General features: G+C 41.9%; 1 protein-coding gene across 3 annotated transcripts in view; it reads right to left on the bottom strand.

Moving 5' to 3' along the window:
• Window positions 1-22,597, bottom strand: part of LOC114548452 (uncharacterized) — a 336,064-nt gene that overhangs the window by 4,866 nt on the left and 308,601 nt on the right. Inside the window, exons 5-8 of one of the 3 annotated variants that reach the window (XM_028568420.1) lie at window positions 17,907-17,933; window positions 14,189-14,291; window positions 11,722-11,848; window positions 4,428-4,537 (exon numbers count right to left, since the gene is read on the bottom strand). In XM_028568420.1, coding sequence (XP_028424221.1) covers window positions 4,428-4,537; window positions 11,722-11,848; window positions 14,189-14,291; window positions 17,907-17,910 — 344 coding nt within the window. In that variant the 5' untranslated portion in view covers window positions 17,911-17,933. The remainder of the gene's footprint in view (window positions 1-4,427; window positions 4,538-11,721; window positions 11,849-14,188; window positions 14,292-17,906; window positions 17,934-22,597) is intronic. The other 2 variants (XM_028568421.1, XM_028568422.1) reach the window with 2 other exon arrangements.

Genomic DNA, 22,597 nt, shown 5'->3' with positions numbered 1-22,597 from the left:
GGTAGTCACCTGAAATGGTTTTCACTTCACAGGTGTGCTTTGTCAGGGTTAATTAGTGGAATTGTTTCGTTTATTAATAAAAAAGCAAAGTGTAGCTACTTTGAAGAATCAAAAATATACGACATGTTTTCAGTTATTTCACACTTTTTTGTTAAGTACATAATTCCATATGTGTTCATTCATAGTTTTGATGCCTTCAGTGAGAATCTACAATGTAAATAGTCATGAAAATAAAAAGGAAACGCATTGAATGAGAAGGTGTGGCCAAACTTTTGGCCTGTACTGTATCTCATCTTCTGTGTCCATTGATGTATAATGGACTGGACTGGATTGACCTTTGATATTTGATGGGAAAAAAAGCATCATATTCCACTTACAATTGACTCTGTACATTGGTGACCTTGTTAATGAAGTGTAAGCTTCAGACTTGTTGTGAAAAGAATAGTAATTTACCAATGCAAATTACACACACATTAAATAATCTGGAACACAGCTGTACTGCTCCTTTAAGGATAGTTAACTCCATAAACTGTCGTCCTTGATAAACTGCTTGACTAGCATCAAGCAGTGGTTAAGTGACAACTATTTGCTGTTGAGCCTAGATAAGACGGAAACACTAATTATTGCCTCTGAAAGTAGTGTCCCACTGATTAGGCAGCATATTGGTGCTTTAGGCTCGTCTAAGGAATTTAGGTGTTGGTTTTGATTCTGCGATGTCCTTGGAGCATTACGCCAAACAGTTAATCAGAAACTGCTACTTTCAACGAGGAACATTACAAAACTCTGAACTTTGTTGTCGAAGGCTGAATTGGAAATGATCATCCATGCTTTTATCTCGTCTCGTTTAGATTATTGCAACAGTCTTTTTATATGTTTGAGCAAGAAAGCTTTTCCGTCTGCAGGTTGTTCAGAACTCCGCTGCGAAGCTTTTAACTCACACAAGCAAAAGAGCGCGCATCACTTCACTGAATTCATTTTAGAATTCATTTTAAAATTCTGGTCCTTACTTTTAGAGCCTTGCCTGGACAAGCTCCTCCTTATATGTCTGACCTGATACAGTGTCACACTTCTTCCCGGTGTCTGAGGTCATCAGGTCAGATATTGTTAGTGATCCACCGCACTCAATTTAAAACCAGATGGCATTGATCTTTTCAGGCAGTGGCATCCAGGCTGTGGAATGCACTGCCACTCTCTTTATGTTGTTCAAATGCTGTTGATTGTTTTAAAAAAGCAGTTGAAGACTTGGCTATTCAAAAGGCTTTTAGTTAGACATGGGCTTTTATGGCTGTCTGATTTGATATACTTATGTTTTACTTGTATTCTGATGTCTTCTATTTATCATTTTCCAATTTATTGTAAAGCACTTTGTGGTATTTATCTGTGAAATGTGCTATATAAATAGACTTTACTTACTTAAAAAACTGCTTAAATGTTACTTTATGAGAACTACCTTTTTGCTTAAGCTTGAAAGCCTCCTGAAGTCAATACAATTGTATATTTCTTCTTATTTCCACACACATGAAAATGACCAGAATATACTGTAGATATCCTGCTGCCGTGAAGGATCGAAGCGGCAGTCTTAAGAACCTGTTTTTCAATTGTTCTGTGGGCAGCGGGTGGACGACTTCAAAGCAGATCCCTGTACTCTAATATAAAGCCATGACATCAAATGTGATCAAAGTTCTACTGAACTATACTACAATCTGATGTGTATATCATGCAAGGTCAAGCAGCTCCTACAGCACATGTGGGACATGGAAATACAAATGTTTAGTTTATTTGGCATTGCGGCAGCCACACAAATATGTTGAAGTGTGTTTAGTAATCGAGATGTCCAAACTTTAAGATTTTCTAGCTTGTCCTTAAACTGAACTTCCTCATTCCTTTTAATTCATGCAGTAAACTAAATAGTCCAGCAGACTTCTTAATAATTGATAGCTGACGAGAACACTGTGCAAAAAAGATTTCAGCTATAACAATTTCCAAATGTCCGTGGCTGTGGAAAAATAAGCATAGTTAATGTTGGCTCAAGTCTTCACCAGCATTAGCATTTTTATCGACTGATGTAAAAAGTTGGTAGAATAAAGCTGAATTATGTCTGTTTTGTTGGCCGATTTTTTAATTAGGATTAATTGAAAGCTGGAAAAATCCAAATATGTTTTTGGGAACACTATCACCAGGCTGTTGTAATTATTGAATGTTAAGGTCTAAAACTGAAAGGCAGTTGCTTATCTCTACAATTCACCGACAAATGTACATCCTCCTGATGTTAAATGGGTAAGTCTGGCTGTGAGAGTAATCCAGCACATATTTTATTAAATCCTTTACTGTTTGTGCCTCTTTCGGACATAGTAGAGAGAGTCAGAAACGACAGAGGAGACAGAGGAGGATGACATGTGACACGAGTAAACACCCTTCTCAACAGAACCAGCAGGATACCCTGACACAGCACTTAACTAATTTAGGCCTATGCATATGAAAAACTCTAGGGATGTCTGTGTTTGGTCCATAGTCTTTTCTCAACAACCACTTGATGGATATTTTGGTTTTTTTACAGACAAACATTCTACTGATTTTAATGATCCCCTGGCTTTTCCTCTAACTCCATTCATTTATGACAAAATAACCTACCTGCAAAACTACTATTCCCATCAGCCTTAGATGCACTTTGTGTTTAGTGCTAATTAGCAAATGTTAGCATGCTAAAAAAAACTAAACTACCATGTTGAACATTATAAACATATCTGCTAAACATTAGCATGTTATCATCATCATTGCAAGCATGTTAAGTATGCTGAAATACTAAACTCCAATGGTGAACATGGTAAGCATTATATCTGCTAAACATCAGCATGTTAGCATCATCATTCTGAGCATGTTAGCATGCTAAAATACTAAACTACAGCAGTTAATATGGTCAACATTATATGTGCTGAACATATTAGCATGCTTAAGTTCAAAACACCACTGTGCCTAAGTGCAGCCTAACAGATGGAAACCCTAACCCTAACTATTTTTTGGTTTAAGAGTATCTGTTTTTTTTGTCTTACTCTTATGTCTTTATTGTCAGTGATTTATGTGATGTCTACATTGTTTAAGCAAAATCCCAATTCAACAGATATACTGTACATTCAAGCATGTTAATCAATCTACACATGCTCATACCCAGTGATAAAGCCTTTGATTCACAGGTAACCTTCTGCAGCAGTATTGATGGGCCATATTGATATGCTTTTATGGGGCATTTCTCCTGATAGCTCAAAATGTGGTCCACTTTTCTCAGGTCAATAGCTTAAAGCATCTCAACATCATCCATCACAGCCTAGTTCTCCCCTGCCTCTTCCTACTCTGAGAACAAGCTGAACAGGTGATTGACTGTCAGCTGCCCTCCAAGAAGCACCTGCATGACACTGTGGGGAAAAAATAAAACAGAGCGAGTTGGCACCCTCCCTGCAGCCACACATGACAATCTTTTGGAACAAACTTTCCTCTGTACACACACAACCTCTGAGTTCCCCATTATCTCTGCAAACATAGCTGTCTCTATAATCACTGTTCATCCTGTAGGCCTACTGTATGTCCTCACTACATAAGGCTGAAAGTTTGTCTAATGCACACACAATAATGTAATATGACTTTACAAAAATATGTGGAGCTTTACGCACAGCCTGTTCTCAGAAAAGTTACAACCCTCTTATCCAAAATTGCTTCCAATGCTGCTCACCACCACCAGATCAAGTAAAATGTAGACATTTACCATCAATCAATTAGTGATTTGCCAACAATGAGTGTAATAGATGCTAAGGGAAATACATTTTTGTGAAATGACTTCTTTCACATTGTGTGTCTGAATGTCATTAACTTTCAAGTGTGCCTTCACCCATACCATCAAAGCAAATGAAGCTTTTCTGTAAACATCCCAGATAGGGCCATTGTATCACGCTCTATACCCACATCCCTGTGTTCTTCTGAGGATTTAAAATGGCAGCATTTAATACTGACTGCTGTGAGCACAAAGCTCAACTGCTTCCGAGATCCCTCGTAGCAAGATGTTAATTTTGTTGAATCTTCATTTGAAAGATGGTATGAAAGGAATTTGGTTCAATCAATGTTTAACTCTGCACATTCAAATTTGCTTCTACTCACAGTATGTCTCCTCTTCCCTATCCGTGTGCAATTCAGAATCTGCATGAGCACACATTTAATCCTTTTGCACAATTTACTGGACATTCCATGTAAATAAAGCCATCTTCTTTCCCAACTATTTTAACAGACTCTAATTTTCATTTAATTAAACTAGCTATACCAATAATCCTCTATATTTTCTACCATATTGCAGGATGATTACATTTCTCACTTGGCTGGCTCTCATGTCTGGATATAGTGAAATATATGAAAAAAGAAAGAAGAGGATGTCGCATTGTCACCTGAAGCGTTTCCCTTTAGACAGCGCTCTGCTGAGAATAGGTGGGGTTACTGTTGATGTGCCTGGTGCCACGCTGTTGCCCTTAACAGACGATCCGTGAGAACTGCAGCTCTGCAAAACATGAAGAAGAATAGTGCATACAGGGACATGGTAATTGTGCCTTCAGGATGTATCTTCCTTACTATCCTCACACTATGAGAAAGCTACTTTATTATAGTTTAGCTTGGATTTGAAAAGAAGATGGTCAGGTGTAAGCGATTATGTAAGTCAACACAGGAAATATGCTCAGGGTATAATACATAATGCTGGGGATACAGTAGGCCTATGTGGCTTAACAGCAAGTCCCTAACAAGGTTTAAGTCCCCTGTCAGGTTGAGGATGTTCCCTCACTGATGTATCCTCCCCCTTAGTCAGGCAGAGTGTCTTTAATTACACTTTACATTTTAAAGTGCAGATTAGGAGGGGACACTTTGTGAATAAACTCCACCATGGCCCTCACAGCACTCCGGCTGCAATAAAGAATTAATCCCACACAAGATTACATTAATTGTTTCCTAAAGAATTCCCCCGCTCAATTCTTTCCCTCTATTCTTATCAAAATTAACACCCTTATCTTACAACAGGCCCGACACAGGGCTGTGGCACAGCGGCCATGAATGCCCCAAGAACCCCCCTGTGAGACACTACTGTAAGTCACAAGATAATTCTGTTATTCCAGTTACATTACATTCTGCACTGTCCCTTTCTCTCTGTCTGATTGTACATCATTAAAGAAACTGCATGTGACTTAGAGCCAGTTCAGGGTTCTCTTGTCCGATAAGCCTCTTTTTCTCCCTTACACCCTTGACTCCCAGAGGGAGCTGTTACTGCTGTTCGCTAGTTGTGCGAGAAAATAGGATTATTTTGGCCACCCTCTCGTATACCCTGCAGGTGGAGAACGCCTCACTTTCTGTAACAATTACCGCTGCAAACTTTCCCGGAGGATGGTATCTATGTCAGGGGATAAAATAAATAGCTTGAGGCAGACAATGGCAGACCTGTGTGATGTAACCCATTTCACTTGTTCCCTCGTATCTCACTTTTGCCTTGTTTTATGCCACTTGTGAAAACCTTGGATAAACACAATGTGGATTTATTTCAAGGGGAGACAAAGGGAAAATACAGGAGCTTGACAGAAATGGAGAAACATCTATCAATATGTTAACTATCAACGACATAACAAGGAGAAAGGTAAAACCTATGCATTCAGAGCAGCATTAATGCTCCTTGGATTACCATCAAATCACAGGTCTTGAACTGTGCATAATGGGCTATTTGACCATTCTTCATGAAGGACATTCCTTGAGCTAGCAGCAGCACAAACCACTACCAGCTGTAGTTTACTGCTCAAACTGAGCAATGTGCCAACGTGACTAAAACACAATTTTGGCTTTACCTGACCAAAATGTTAATCAGCTGTTTTAGAATGATGTGCTGACATACACATTAGCATTACATTAGACAGCTTTATTTATTTTTTTAAAGCTGCACCGGCCTGTCCTTTTATTAATCATGGAGCTACCTAAAGAAGCTTTCATATCATCCCCACTGCTGTCACAATACTTGCTAAACAAGTGGCTAATATTCATCCTCCATTTTATGTTCAACCCTGGTAAATTAGAGAGACTGTGCCTTCTGTTGTTGTTTTTTAAAAAGCTATGATCAAAAACCCAAAACTTATTTTAACGCTCTAAGCGCACGGCGTGACGTGCCTGGCGCAGGTGCGTTTAGGGCATGTACGAATCCACTTTTGCTAAGTTAACGGCGCCAAGTGCATGGTTCAAAAGGGTTGTACTTAGTGTCTTAATTAATCATAGGTGTGTTTTGGGCGCAACATACACACACACATTAGTGACGCGACAGAATCTCATATTCCAGATACTGCATTGTTTTGTTACCAAATTCACTTATGAGACTTTTTATGCGAGAAATCAACTATATAAAGCTCAAATATGGGCTGTTTTACAAAAATTGATGGCTAATTGCAAATTTGGTAAGACGTGTCTGACTTTAGGAGCTCCACACAGTCTGACGAGAAAGCGGCAGCCTGCTGGGCTCCATACCCAGGGCAAAGTCACCCTTTGTGGATTAGCTACTGCACTACCGGCATAAATATAATATATTTACAGTTTGAATTTCGTCACGGCACTTATATCACAGCTATCCCAAGGTCTTACAAAGCTAACAATGGTGTCCGATTTCCATTTAATGAATTTTTGTGAACACTAGCTAAGGGTTTCGTTAGCTGCGACTGTCCCTTCAATCCTATGTGTACAGATTGCGGCTAGTTAGCTTCATTTTCGGCTTATATTTACGGTTTTAATTTCGTCACGCCACTTACATAACCTCTACCCCAAGGTCTTATAAAGCTAACAATGGTGTCCGATATGAATTTTATAAATTTTTGTGAATTTCAGAGGAATTCTAAGAGGAGGCTAGCTAGCTCTCATTGATAGAGCTACATCCAGCCGCAGGCTCTATCAATGAGACTCGCGGACAAGAGGCGTTTATTTCACCAATCGTTTGTTTAAATAACTCAACACATTATAATTACATACATTATAAGATTAACTTGAACCTGTGGTAAGAGATTGTTGGCGTAACAAGCTCGCTGACCGCGCTCTCGCTCACACACACTGGCCATTTAGCTAGCAGACAGGCGCGGGTATGGAGTGCCGTGGGCTGCCAGCCGTGACGGAGCTCTATCTACCTCAGAGCAGGCCGGAGTCCGTGAAGGAGGGCAGGCCAGGCGGCGAGGCAGCAACCCAGGCAGCACCGGCCGCTGAACTCCGACACACAGTCGGACAAAATTTGCAATTAGCCATCAATTTTCGCCCATATTTGAGCTTTACATAGTTGATTACTCGCATAAAAAAGTTTCAGAAGTGAATTTTGTAATGGAATAGCAGAGATCTGTGCGACCTAGATTCAGAAGACTACCTGATCTCAGGTCAGTTGTGTAGCCTATGTAAATGTTGGGGCATGACCGTTCTCTTAATACATCCATGGGCGTGACGAAGGTACAGGTCTTGGGAGGCTTACGTAAGCTTCTAGCTTTGTTGAGATTCGCCCGTTTTCAGCGGCAGTTTCAAAATATGAGATTTTCATAGTAAAGGGGTGTCAATGGGATTTTGAGCTTCTATGTATGTTCTATTTACCCACCGAACTGTCGTTATTCAACTATGACAAGGTAAAATCGGTTTTGCATTCTATCACTCCTTTAACTTCAGACCAGGTTTTTGTTGGTCAATGGTGCGATCACATTCCGATGCCTCAAGATAGCAATACGCCAAGAATGCACCTGAACACACCTCCTTGTAAGACCAGCACACCAATGGGCGCACAGATGGGCCCAGGTGCTTTTGCTATTTAAACGTCGTCGGCGCTGGACGGAAAATTTACAACTGCGTCAGTCATAAACTAGCACAGATACTTGCGTCGGGCTTTGTGCTGCGCTGATCCAGGTGCAATATAGGGCCCGTAGTTTTTATGCACATGAACTTGCTGGACATACTGTATTTCAAACTTTCTTTTAATTTGAAAATACTCAAAGGGAGAGCAGAAAGCAAATTCCTGCGCCTGTCCAATGATGGTTTATTTAAACCTTTCAGATATTTTTCTTTTTTTACACAAATAATGATCCTTTCCTTAGCTTCTTCTGCTAGTACTTTTTGTACATCTGATGACATAATAAGAAATCATCTTTAAAAAGAGTTAATCTTCCATAATTGGCGTTTCCTTAGTGTAAGTCTTGTCATGTAGAAAGAAACCTCAGGGTATTGTAAAATTGATTTTGGTGTGACAGAACCAAGCGTTGTTTCACACCAGAGCTTTTACTAAAATATCTTGAGGTCGTATTTTTGTGGCTTTTCATTCACAAGGTTCTGTTCTGTGGCCCTTATCATTCTTTATGCCCATAAATTATTCATACTGTAGCTCACCAGTAGCCTTGCATCATTCCTGAGGGTGACCCAGTCTCTTCTTAGAGTACAGCTAGTTAGATACCTCCAGCTTCTGGTTGAAGGGAATTGAGTTTTTCTAGTCTTGTCTTCCCAGCCTGTGTGCCCCTATTCTTTCATCTTGGTGCATGTCTGTTTCATTCCAGTGTCCCTCATGGGTATGTACCCTATCTCTTTGTATTTGAGACACAATCTTAATGCCATAGAGGTGTTGAATCTACTCTCAGAGGAAGTGGGAGTTGTTTAACAACGCAATTACATATCTCCTTTCCCTTAAAAGTGCATTGAAACAAGTCATGCTATTCTATCCTACAGTATATGACTCATATATAACACTTAAGGTCTGCATATTTACAGTTATGTGCAGGAATGTGGCTATTCAAATTTAGAATTACAGATGGAGGGAACATATGCACAGGAATGGTTCCAGATGTGCAAATATTTATAGGTATTTGCAATGACAGATGGAACAGACAGACAAAGATGTACAAATGCTGCATGAGCCAGGGCAGGTCTGCAGAGAAGTTGGATATAATAGTTCAGGGCTGTTAAGTACACATAGTATAGAGGCAGTGCAGGTGCCCAGGTGTCTATTTTAAAAAGGTGCCAAGGGTTTAGTAACCTGAGTTGGCTCAGTCCCGCAGCATTGCTGCAGAGAGCATTGTGTAACAATGATGTCAGCATATACTGTATAAGTCTTTACACTGCTACTCAGCACACCTTGAGGTAAAATGTATTGGTCTATAACAGCAGAGTTCAGGGAGTTGAAACATTTTTGGGAGGGGTTAAAGATACTTGAGTGGCACATCAGTTTATCATAGAGAGGACAAGGAAGACACTGACCGAAATGGACTTTATCCTCCCCTCTGCACCTGCCTCGACAGAGCCAGTGTTCACAGCTCACTGTGTTCATCGCCCCCCGACTCAAACACACACACAAGATGCTGAGGAGTTATGCAGCAAATGTTTTGAGCCTCTTTAAAGAACACTTTGCTCTGTTCTTCCTTGTACAGTTTTTCCATTTTGTCAGTCTAACTTATCCTTTAAAGAAAACCAAGAGAACTGCACCACCCACAGCACATGTCCTCTCCCTAGCTGGTGGCAAGCTGTGGGAGTGGGTGGAGAGAAGCAGTGGTCTGGGGTCGCTGTGTCAAATCTGTGAAAAAATAGGTTTCGCTTGTTAATCTTTCCTCGTTCGGTTCAGCTCATGCCCCCTCCTGGGTGCTTATAACCAGTGATCTTTCCCATCCCACCTTCAGCTTCCTTCACACTGTTTTATTATAGCTTGTGTTTCTGTGTTGTGGTGTTATTACTGTTATTTTGGTGTTTGCCTTCCTTCTGGCTTCCTCCCTGTGTCCAGCTCCAAATGCATTTTGTGGCTGGATAGAGGGCTTCACTACATGCTGAGGCCTCATACATTCCTGTCAACACACTCATAGTCATGATGTTAATATAATAGCCTTCTATTGTGCTTTGGGACAATAGGCCTGCGTCTGACTGAAATACATTAAACTGGGCTCGATGTGCTGAGACTGGTTTGGTGTCAATGGAAGGTGAGTTATGAATTTGTCTATGCAGTAGTGAAATAATGTGCTGTGTTCTGTCTTATCTGACTTGTATTTTACTTAAAAACAGCTACTTTAGAGCTGCAGGATTAAAATGAAATGTTGTACGACTTCTTAGCTGTCAACCGCTCAAAGCCATCTTTTCCAGTGACGCCTTCAAAAAGCTTTCACATTGTGCCAACTGCAGTTTGCGGTTGCTTGCAATTTGTGAGGGTCAGTAACACTTGGAGATTTCCACATCTATAAAGAGCAGGTGAACATTAGCACATGCAAGTGATAGAAAAGCAGTGTTGCGGCTGTAAGCAGTCCAAAAAGTGCTGCCGCGAGGGGCTAAACACTGAGAGACACACACTGTGACGCGCTCGAGATTGTATTGCAATGATTTTTTATTCTTCTTCTTCCACACGTAAAATACACTTATCATTGCGTTAATGCAGCGTGATGCGGTCAACAAAAGTGTTTGCTCCCAAACTCACCCCCTCTCTGTCAATGCCCAAAACCCAGGTGCAGAGGTGAAGCAAACAAATAGACTATAACTTCCGCTCAAACCGCGATAAAATGCCCACCACCCACAACACCAAAGCACAACACAATAATCAACGAACAACATGAATAAGACCATAAACAACAGCCAATATGTGGCTCCTACAAGCAGTGATGTGTATAACTTCCTCAAACAATGAAAGAAAGTGGCCCACTGAATAAAAAAAACAAACAGCAAAATGGCATCTTAATAAGAAGAAGAAAACAAAACGTGCAGATAATATGTGACTATTTTTCTAACACCAACGAAAGTGCTAATGCATCACTGTGATTGCACTCTTTTGATGAGACCTTTATAAGTGTGCATTAGGCTACAATTACCCTGGGATTCAGTGGAGACATCTGCCTTATCAGTGCCATCTACATCCTCCTCATGCTCTGCTATGAAGGTCTGGGTCAGTTCTCTCTCCAGTGGCTGCCACTGCAGGCTGTGGTGGCTTTCAATTAATTTCAAGCTATTTTGTTCTTTTATGTCTACACCCTGCCATTTCTTTTTACCTAAACCAGGGGTTTGTCTTTGTGAGCTTTCATCACAAGAAATTGCTACCAAAATTAGATTTTTTCTCCTTTTGGCTCATACTGTTTATCTCCAAAATGTCTGTGTTGTGTATCTTCATTAGATTAATAATTTAATCACACAACTTTTCTGAGCTGAGTTGAGGGTCACATTTTTTACAAACTGCTCCATCCTGCTGCACATTTTTACCTCTGCTTGAAAAAGAATTCGATACAGCAACTGAATGCACCAAAAACACATTTTTCACATTCTCAGGAGTAAAATACTACTAGTAAAGTGTCAACATTATTTGTCTACTATACAGTATTATTGCTGTGATTGCATGGTGAATTTAGGATCAGTGACACGCCACAGATTAGAATTTCCAATCTGCAGTTTGTCCCAGGAATCTGTCATTGTGAACATGACAAGCAGATTTTTTTCTGTATAACACATGATGCATGTATTTGAAACTCTTATTCCCCACTGTCTCTCAGCCCCTGTCAGATATGAGCGGGAACAAAAGGCTTCAGCCACTAGAGAGATTATTAAGACACACGTTGTACATCATCCTGTCAAGCACTCTAAGACTCTGTTTTAAGAGAAGTACGATACATATTAAGATTCATTTTTTTGTTTTTTATGATAATAAAGATATCAGTGGAAATAAATCAATACTCTGTAAATACTTACCTTTTGGAGTTGAAAGCTGTATTGGAGCCTGGGAGTAGATTTGGACATGAGGCCAGAGGCGTTGACACTGCAGTCCCTCAGGCTACGGCTATCAGAGAAATGAGCCTGGAGTTTTTCCCTGTGTCTTCTAGTGCAGGGAGAAAGAGAGAGAGATTGCAATATTACGAGTAAAATAAAGAAGTAATCCAGAACAAGAGGTGGTTTGTTGACAATACCGAGTGTAATTTAAGGCTACAATTAAAAAAAGAAAAGAAAAAGGAACCCCGGTGGTATACTTCACTATAAAGTGTCTGGCTCTATTAGCATTTTGCTGTGGTCAGGGTATTTCCTGCCTTCCCTCTAATGATAACACACTGTGTTTTTAGTCCAGTCATTGATTTCTATTGACCAGCTCTTTAGACACACATGTAACAGCAAGGTAGGTGATCATATTTATTGACCCGATACCCTTTCATTCCAAGCACACACACATGCACGCACGCACGCACGCACGCACGCACGCACACACACACACAGACACACACACACACTTCTATAGAATGTGTTACTTTGTTTCGCACAAAAAAAAGACAGTCAAGGACTTATAACGGTTTTAGTCAATCTAACATCTGTCAAATTTTAGGTTAAAGAGACAAAATTAGCACCAAAATAAGCACCAGTCAATATATATGGACTCATATCTGGACAGTTTTTTTTCCTAGAGCTGTAAGTGAAGGTTTGATGATGGTGAAAAGCCCTCAAACTGGTTACAAAAATAGCATTAGCAAAGATGTCTTGCACGATTGAAAATTTAATTAAGGCACTGTACTGTGAAATGTCCATTACATGCCTTTGTGATATTATTCTGTGAAAAGAAAGTAACAAAGAAAGATTTTCCAGAAACACCTCCAGCGCTTTGAACGCTTACTTTACCGAGGGAGACTAAGGAACATTTCTGGTTGGATGTTTTAATGGAGAGATAAAGTGCACGCATGTGTAATCGAATGTGACACTGATGGTGCCAGGTAGGTGTTAATTTATCCATATGAATCTGAGGAAGACTCTGCAGTTCTCCTGCTTCACAAATAGCTTAAAATTCTTTGTCATCCAATATAACTGCTTCCAATCAGTTCCAATCTTAACCATAAAGCAGCTCTTATGAACACATTGCAAATGTGCAAAAGAAACGTAAAATGACATCTTTTAGCTATGCTAAATATAAAATATCACAGTGCTCCGTCATTTTGGATTCAATTTTGATTGGATTAAAAATTAATTGATGCTTAAGACTTTTGGATTAAATGTTAATTCACCATTAAATGTTCATTCTTAAATACTAGGTTGCTAAACTCTCTCTGCAGCTGAGGCCTGTTAAATGTTTCCTGAGTAAATTACATTGTAAGAAGTTTGAATTTAAGAAGCAAATGACTAAACTGGTTGAAAAGGACAACAAACTAAACTGAAGGTTTGGTGCTGAGACCTAAACTCAATAAAATAATAAATAATAATACATTTCTTATTACTAAATAAAGGTAATTTCATAATCCAATCCAAGATAATTAGCGACTGATGGTGAATATTTGGCAAACATCAGCACTATGGTGATATCCAGTCCCACTTCCGTATGCTGCCTAATTACACATTTTTGCAGAACCATGCATAATTAACTAGCCTTTGATTTTCATTTCTTTTGGTCTTTATACATGTGAAAGTAACTCTCTTATCTCTGACTCCTCTGTATAGTCTTCAAACACTATCAAACATGCACGACTGGTTAATCTTCTCTGTGAATTACTGATACGATTGAAATTTCAGGTCTTTACTGAAGAGCAGAACAAACTTTATTGCAGTTTATTGCAGGAGAGGCTGCACTGTCTCAAAACATTTGGGGAAAAGAGTTTTAATTTAAAAAGGACTCTAGGTTTGGATAATTTCCGTTTACATTTATTTGGAGCCATGGCTGTGCTTCGAACGCTAAGGTACTAAAAAAAAAATCCCATTTTTGTTTCATATCAAGATCAATTCAATCATCACAACCTACATTCACTCCATATTTAAACTCTGCTATTACTTTGACATTGTCAGCATTTCTTTTTGTTCTCCTCCGTGCAGTGAGTTATTGACTTTGGCGGGCTGCTTTCGTGCTGCCAGGTTACCTCTTATCCAGTCGTGCACATGCACACACGCGCTTAGGGTCTAATGTTTTTTTTTGGAACTTGCTCTAGCTCTTGCCTTATCTGTGTATTTTGTTTTGTGTGAAGCATTTTGTGACACACCTGCTTGCTAAAACCACTTTCCAAATAAATCTTACATGAGTATATGTCCCAAAAGCATCCTACACAATTTAGATTTGATGCCTTGCTAAAACATCCTCTAGCTGACTCACACTGAAGAATTTTTATTGGGCTCCATGCCATGATAGTAAAGTGCTCTTTCTGCACAGCCGGGGACACACTCTACTAATGTGGTGCTGGTTGGCATCACTCACTTGTTGCGACGGTAGAGAGCCATACACGCCACTCCAAGAAGACAGATCCCTGAGGCAATGCTGAAAATGGACAGCACCTGCCTCTGGTAGGTGTCACCACTCTCTGCGGAGGAGAGAATACAGTTCAGGCCATCACATTTCTACTGTGACACAAAGGATATGGGCTGTGGCTGTGACTGAGCAGGGAGGAAGAAACATCATGAATTAACATACCGAGCTCACACGAACGGCAGATGGACGCACACACACATACATACATCCACAATCTGCATTAGCATAAAGCGACCAATGCTGTTGTCAGTAAATGTCAGTGTTTGAGCATGGGATAGGGACATGGCAGACACAGGCAGGGCTCAGTGACATGTGCTAACTGAAGTGTGATAATCATTTCATTCAGACAAACCCAGCAGGCAACGCCGATGGACTGGCTGCACAGTAGGGGCCGTGGGCCAGGAGTGTACGTGTGCGTACTGTATGTGTGTCACCATTCCGAGACTGATGGCGACAGGGAATTAGCAGCAAATGAATGCTCCTGGGGCTTCTTGTCAGACCCCTGCACATCAGCAGCATAGGCTTAAGGTCACAAGCAGCTGGGACAAGTAGCAGTTGATCCCAGCAGATATCTGTCTGACTGAGCAGCTGGATTGGGGAGCTGCACTACTTAATATAGTGCATGGCGCAGAGGAGTGAAGGCGGTGCATGCGCTGGCTTATTAAAAACACAACAAAAAAATCGAGCAGTCAATATAAGCACAGTCTAAAATGTGCAGTTTGGTATGTGACTAATCCACTGTGGAGAGTTGGAGAGACCTTAAACACAACCTACTGTGACATTACTCAATCCATCAAAAACAAGAAATCCCCCTGTGTCTGATCTCACCACCTTGACAACTACAGGGTAAAGTGCAGAAAACATCACCACAACCTGTCCATGACCTTTGAGGGCTTGTCTGTGGCTTTTGATGCTGTCAACAGAACTGTCCTGGGAGGTCTTCTTCATCCGTGCTTGTCTACCCTGGTTTATCAACTTCCCCCAACTCTTGTTTTAAGGGCTCAGATGGAAAGCTTCCTGTGTTCCGAGATTACGCTGGAGTGCAACCAAGCGGTCTGTTTGCACCATTTCTTTTTCCTTTTTTCCCCTTCCTCTGCATTACATTAGCGCTGCATCAACACATTTAAGGGGTAGTGTGGTGTAACTGAGTTTAAACGAGGGAAACCTTTTTAATATTAGAATGCTTCTGGCAAAAGATGAAGATAAAATCAGAACACATCCTGGAGTTTCAATATGTAGAGATTCATATATATATATATATATATATATATATATATATATATATATATATATATATATACACACACACACACACACACACACACATCAGAGGTCCAAACTGCCCACTCAGCTCCTGTGGAAAGGAGGCAGGATGTGTTGGAAATAAAATAGAGCCAGTCTTAAGACATGCTGCAGGGGTGGCCAGCTATGACACACTATTACTTATTTAGTACTGGCAAACTGACAAACTATGCTATGCTAAGCTATGTGGATAATGTTGGTCACATTTTTGATTATTTGGCAAATAATGGCTTGAAAGTATGACATTTCAAAGTTGAGTTGTTTTTGCTGGCATGTTATCATCTTGAAAAGAGCAATTTGGAGTGTGACTAACTAGTTTAGTTATATTATTAGTTTATATTGTGCATATAGTCTGTCTGGTACTGGATTTGTGATATTGACACCAATATTGATATTTGAGGATAATGAAAATAGGATAATATCTACATAAATGGACATATATTTCTGTTTTCTTTCATCAGATATAGTTATAAAGGAGATTGTGATAAAGATGTTTGGGGCAGTATATTTTCCAGCAGAAAAATAAACTATGAGCAAAGATGAAAGTACAATTTTATACAGTAAACCTTATGGGGAATTCAACCATAAGTAATACCTATGAATACTTTACTTAAGCAAAAATATATTAGCTTAAGTTAGAAGAAGGTCTGAGCTGTTAACAAGTTCTTGACTCGCCGATTCTTGACCCAGCCTGTAATTTGTCAGGGACACAGCAGTGAATGTCTTCAAGCTGCACTTTACAAATGGACAACAGAAGTTGCCTTTGTTCTTTGTTCATAAGTAATGTGTCACTTGTATACAGTATCTGTGCCCCTGTAAACCCTCCAGCCTTTAACCATCAGTGAAATGACCTCTCGACAGTTCCATCTTTGAAATATATGGGGAATATCTTTCCCTGCTGCCACATCATCAGCGCTCATGTGCGGCACCACCTGAGACAAGCTTTTTTTTGGATAGAGGAAATAGGCCTTTCCAAAATGTGAACATAAAAACAGCTGTTTACAAAGCTCTGCTGAATGGCTGCGAGGAAAAACCAACATGCAGTCTGTACATAAAACCATTACAGGCCTTTCATGCCCGATGCCTACAAGGCATTCTTGAAATTAGATGCAAGAGCATGTTGGGAAATGGAACAAAGTGAACAGCATCACCTATATTGGCTAAACCATGTCATTTTGACACGAGGACAACACAATCCCATATGGCTAGCTCTGCCATAGCAACCACTTATGACCAGAACAAAAATGCTATAATGAAGAGAATGCTAAAGTAGCCATGACAAAAGGAGGTATCCAGCCAGAAATACATCAGGACAAACTAGTGAGACACACAGAGCTTTAGCTGCTGGGCTAAAACGAAAGCAAGAAAATCAAAAGACAAGATCATATTCAGAGCGCTCTATCCCACTCCAGAGCTTTGCTGTATTTTGACTGACTGTCTCAGACAGTCACATATTGGACTTATATAACGTCTATAAAAGATTCATTGCTGAAGCAGAAGCGGAAGTCATAATGGAACACCATGATTAAGCAAGTGAGCGCACACGCAGTGCTTTTCAAAGCCAAAAACCTACCTGCACTTCAGTCTGTCATCTGTCCAGCTATCAATCGATCAATCCTGTTCTCATTTCCTCTAACACATCCGCCCACCTGCAGTAGCATTCTAGACTAATTTAGTCCCCAGATTAAAATCACTGAACTGAGGAATGTTGTGTGCAGGGCTGGCTTTTGCTTTCAAGGGCGCCTTCTATTTCCTGGAGCAAGTGTGTGACGTGATGGCAGTATATGAAGCCGCTTTAATGGAAAACTTCACAGTGCACAATGTTGATTTCCATGTATGCACATAAGGGAGCCAGACAGCGAGGAAAAGACGGCAGAGAGAAAATGGAAAAAGGTATGAGTGTGGTAGAGGCTGGGGGAGGGATTGTATATTCCCGCTGGACAAAGAACAGTGTGTCATTATTACGAAAGAGGGCTAGATAATTTGGTTTTCAAAGATGTGTTAACCCCCTGGAAGGTTGAAGGGTACCTACAGTGATATCAATTGAATTCAAGTATTAGTAGTATTTGTATAGACTTTTAGATAAATCAAAACATCATATATAATGCAACAGATTTAGAAATTGATACATGTGGCAGGCAAGTAGACACACACTCATACATGAACTGCCGTGGTGTGTCTTTATTGCTCCATCCTTACATCTAACGGCACTGTTCTTCATGCAGACAGAATACACCTTATTCACGACCACGGTGTTTCCATGACGAATGTTGTGCTGGATTGTGTGTTTTGTATGTGGTATTTCACAGACGTAAGGGACATGAAAGATTGAGCACTCCAAACAGTCAATGAAAAGTTGTCTTACCCATGAACTCAATCCCGAGTTCATCCGCTGTTCCATTCAAGGCCAGATAGCATGAGAAAAGGTAGGGAATGGGTAAACAGAGACAGAGAGAGGGAGAGAGGAGAATAAAACAGTTACAACATGATGTGCCTCTATCTTACTCAGAATTCACCTTAGGGAGAGACACATGCTGCAACTAGACCATAAAGTGGATTTGACGGCTTTCTCTGACATGGCTCTCCCTTGTGCACTAGGTAATGAGCCAGCCAGCCCCAGATGCTTGCTATGCTTTTCTGTGATACACTCTGAACAGCCTACAGTGGCTTTGCATGGAGAAAGAAAACAACAAAGATATGGGGGCTGAGAGGATTAGAGGAAGGATCATGAAAATAAAAGTTGAAAAAGACATATCATATAGCTTTATGTCAGCGACGTTGCTTTGCATAGGGCTTTTGTATTGATTTGAGCCTGAAGCATTGCAGTAATTGTTACACACGTTCACATGCGTGCGCACCCTTAGGCATACAGTACATTACACTCTTGTCTGTGCGTCTTTGTCTCTCACATACAGTACACACAGACAGAGCCACTTTCTTTCTGCAGTTAAGTCTTTCCCCCCAATCCCAGTGCTGGGGAAACAGATAAAAAGGAGCACTCGTGTTCTTTCCATCCTGTCAGCGCCCCTTTTTCATGTCACTGTAATGTAATCTCATTTAAATTAAAATGAAACCCTCACTAGTAATTGCTTTTCTGACAGAGGTGGCCTGAGTTTTTAAATAGAATGCGGCTTGCCAACTCCTGACAGATTATGTTGTGGGCACTCTCCAAAAAAAAAAAAAAAAAAAAAAAGTCTGACAGAAAAAAACATCTGTTCTTGAATGCATTTTGATTGTACCATGGGAATATCTGTCAGTGCTGTGGCTTTGTAAGTATGAGGGACAATACTAACACCCCAGAGAACTGGAGCGGGATTCAAATAAAACACAAATGAACATTTGGATGAATGGATTTATAATAATGGCATAAGGTTATCTTGCTCTATTAAGGGGTGCGATTTGACAAAAAAGGCCTTTTTAATTTGAAGGATCAAACTTTAAAATACAGTTAGCAAACTTATGACATTGAGGGAAAGTTTCAGAGAGCAATTAGACCCACAAATGTTAAAATAACGTATTAAGTACAAAGTTTGTCATCAACTCTATGACAAACTCTTAATGAGGCAAAGGGATGTTTATGATTTCACAGATAACGAGAGGAATTAAAAGAAGAAAAGCCTGGAAATCAGTTCTGAAATCCCTAAATTAATCAAATTCATTCATTCAGGAAGCAGGTGTTATCATGTTTTTACTGAACACAATGTAACTTCAGCATTTCCAAATTTATCTTCCAAAGCCTCGAGGATTATTTAACAAACGTCTGCATTTATCATAAGCTCCTTCTGATTCATAGTCTTATAACAACTCACAAATTAATGAATAAAACAGTTGAGAGACAATCAATTCTGGCCGGTGGACATTATGCTTTTTGCCATGTGGAGTTTTGAGATATAACAGTATGATTAAGGTGGTCAACACTAGGCGCTTACTGTCACTGTGGAGCAAACACTTGGCAAGGTAAAGAAGTGAATGCATTACCTTACTGATGTTGCCTGATCTGTATTATCCATTCAAGCCTTTCTTGGTGATTGCTCATGGCAACAGCCAACACTTTCCCACTCTAAATGGCCCTGACTGTCACAGCCTGTGCAGATGATGTCATTACAACAATGATACACTTCCCTCGCTCTGGCATTGCCTTGTCTGGAGACATTCACCAATCATAATACGTGCAGGCTCCCAATCCGTCGCACTGGCAACTCAATGCACCCCTGGGAATCACGTATGCCGTCTTGTGGGAGCCTTGAGCAAGCTTAGAGAATACCTGTGCATCATGTCAGATGCTCTTGGCCCAATTAAGAGGCAGAATCTGGCGGGTGGGAGAGACAATGGCAGGAGTGAATCAAATCCTTAATCCCCTCCTTCACTTGGGGGAGCAGGCAACTGGGGAGCGTGTGTGTGTGTGTGTGTGTGTGTGTGTGTGTGTGTGTGTGTGTGTGTGTGTGTGTGTGTGTGTGTGTGTGTGTGCGTGTGTGTGTGTGTGTGTGTGTGTGAGTGAATCAGTTTGTAAATCAGCTGGGTAAAACCAAAAGCCGACTCACCCCCCTCCTGCTCCTCTTCAATCTTCCACCAAACACCTCTAGTCTTAAAGGTGCAACTAGCCCAACTGTTAGTGGCATGCCCTAACGTTCTCTCACAGTTAAACGTACAATATGTAACTTTCTGCATAAGGGTCTCTCAACCAAAACAATGGATTATAAACACAGATGTTTGATGACGTTGGGAAGTTCCATGGAATTATGGGAGTTTTTATTGCTAAACGCTATCGTCGATTAGAATGCATCTGTTCACGGACGAGTTCACCCATTCAAGTTTATTCACATTACGTTTAGTAATGTTTATTCATGTCCATCCATCTTCGTCCGCTTATCCGGTGTCGGGTCGCGGGGGGAGCAGCTCCAGCAGGGGACCCCAAACTTCCCTTTCCCGAGCAACATTAACCAGCTCCGACTGGGGGATCCCGAGGCGTTCCCAGGCCAGGTTGGAGATATAATCCCTCCACCTAGTCCTGGGTCTTCCCCGAGGCCTCCTCCCAGCTGGACGTGCCTGGAACACCTCCCTAGGGAGGCGCCCAGGGGGCATCCTTACCAGATGCCCGAACCACCTCAACTGGCTCCTTTCGAACCAAAGGAGCAGCGGCTCTACTCCGAGCTCCTCACGGATGACTGAGCTTCTCACCCTATCTCTAAGGGAGACGCCAGCCACCCTCCTGAGGAAACCCATTTCGGCCGCTTGTACCCTGGATCTCGTTCTTTCGGTCATGACCCAGCCTTCATGACCATAGGTGAGGGTAGGAACGAAAACTGACCGGTAGATCGAGAGCTTTGCCTTCTGGCTCAGCTCTCTTTTTCGTCCACAACGGTGCGATAGATTGAATGCAATACCGCACCCGCTGCGCCCGATTCTCCGACCAATCTCCCGCTCCATTGTCCCCTCACTCGCGAACAAAACCCCAAGGTACTTGAACTCCTTCACTTGGGGTAAGGACTCATTCCCTACCTGGAGAAGGCATTCCATCGGTTTCCTGCTGAGAACCATGGCCTCCGATTTAGAGGTGCTGATCCTCATCCCAACCGCTTCACACTCGGTTGCGAACCGATCCAGTGAGTGCTGAAGGTCGCAGGCCGATGATGCCATCAGGACCACATCATCTGCAAAGAGCAGCGATGAGATCCCCAGCCCACCAAACTGCAACCCCTCCCCACCCCGACTACGCCTCGATATCCTGTCCATAAATATTACAAACAGGATTGGTGACAAAGCGCAGCCCTGGCGGAGGCCAACCCTCACCTGAAACGAGTCCGACTTACTACCGAGAACCCGGACACAGCTCTCACTTTGGTCATACAGAGATTGGATGGCCCTGAGTAGAGACCCCTCACCCCATACTCCCGCAGCACCTCCCACAGTATCTCCCGGGGACCCGGTCATACGCCTTCTCCAAATCCACAAAACACACATGTAGACCGGTTGGGCATACTCCCAGGCTCCCTCCAGGATCCTTGCGAGAGTGAAGAGCTGGTCCGTTGTTCCACGACCAGGACGGAATCCGCATTGTTCCTCCTCAACCCGAGGTTCGACTATCGGCCGAACCCTCCTTTCCAGCACCTTGGAGTAGACTTTACCAGGGAGGCTGAGAAGTGTGATACCCCTATAATTGGCACACACCCTCTGGTCCCCCTTTTAAAAAGAGGAACCACCACCCCAGTCTGCCACTCCTTTGGCACCGTCCCAGACTTCCACGCAATGTTGAAGAGGCGTGTCAACCAGGACAACCCCTCCACACCCAGAGCCTTGAGCATTTCTGGACGGATCTCATCAATCCCCGGGCTTTGCCACTGTGTAGTTGTTTGACTACATCAGTGACTTCCGCCTGGGAAATCGACGACAATCCCCGTTATCCTCCAGCTCTGCATCTAACATAGAGGGCGATTAGTCGGATTCAGGAGTTCCTCAAAGTGCTCCCTCCACCGCCCTATTACCTCCTCAGTGGAGGTCAACAGTGTCCCATCCTTACTGTACACAGCTTGGATGGTTCCCCTTCCCCCTCCTGAGGTGGCGAACAGTTTTCCAGAAACACTTTGGTGCCGACCGAAAGTCCTTCTCCATGTCTTCTCCAAACTTCTCCCACACCCGCTGCTTTGCCTCTTTCACGGCAGAGGCTGCAGCCCTTCGGCCCTTCGGTACCCTGCAACTGCCTCCGGAGTCCTCCGAGATAACATATCCCGGAAGGACTCCTTCTTCAGTCGGACGGCTTCCCTGACCACTGGTGTCCACCACGGTGTTCGTGGGTTACCGCCCCTTGAGGCACCTAAGATCCTAAGACCACAGCTCCTCGCCGCAGCTTCAGCAATGGAAACTTTGAACATTGTCCACTCGGGTTCAATGCCCCCAGCCTCCACAGGGATGCACGAAAAGCTCCGCCCGGAGGTGTGAGTTGAAAGTCTGTCGGACAGGGCCTCCTCCAGACGTTCCCAATTTACCCCACTACACGTTTGGGCTTACCAGGTCTGTCCAGAGTCTTCCCCACCCCTGACCCAACTCACCACCAGATGG

The sequence above is a fragment of the Perca flavescens genome, chromosome 21 (genome assembly GCF_004354835.1).
Source record: "Perca flavescens isolate YP-PL-M2 chromosome 21, PFLA_1.0, whole genome shotgun sequence".
Taxonomy (NCBI): domain Eukaryota; kingdom Metazoa; phylum Chordata; class Actinopteri; order Perciformes; family Percidae; genus Perca; species Perca flavescens.
The sequence above is the reverse complement of the archived record's forward strand: the minus strand, read 5'-3'. Positions and strand labels throughout refer to the sequence as shown.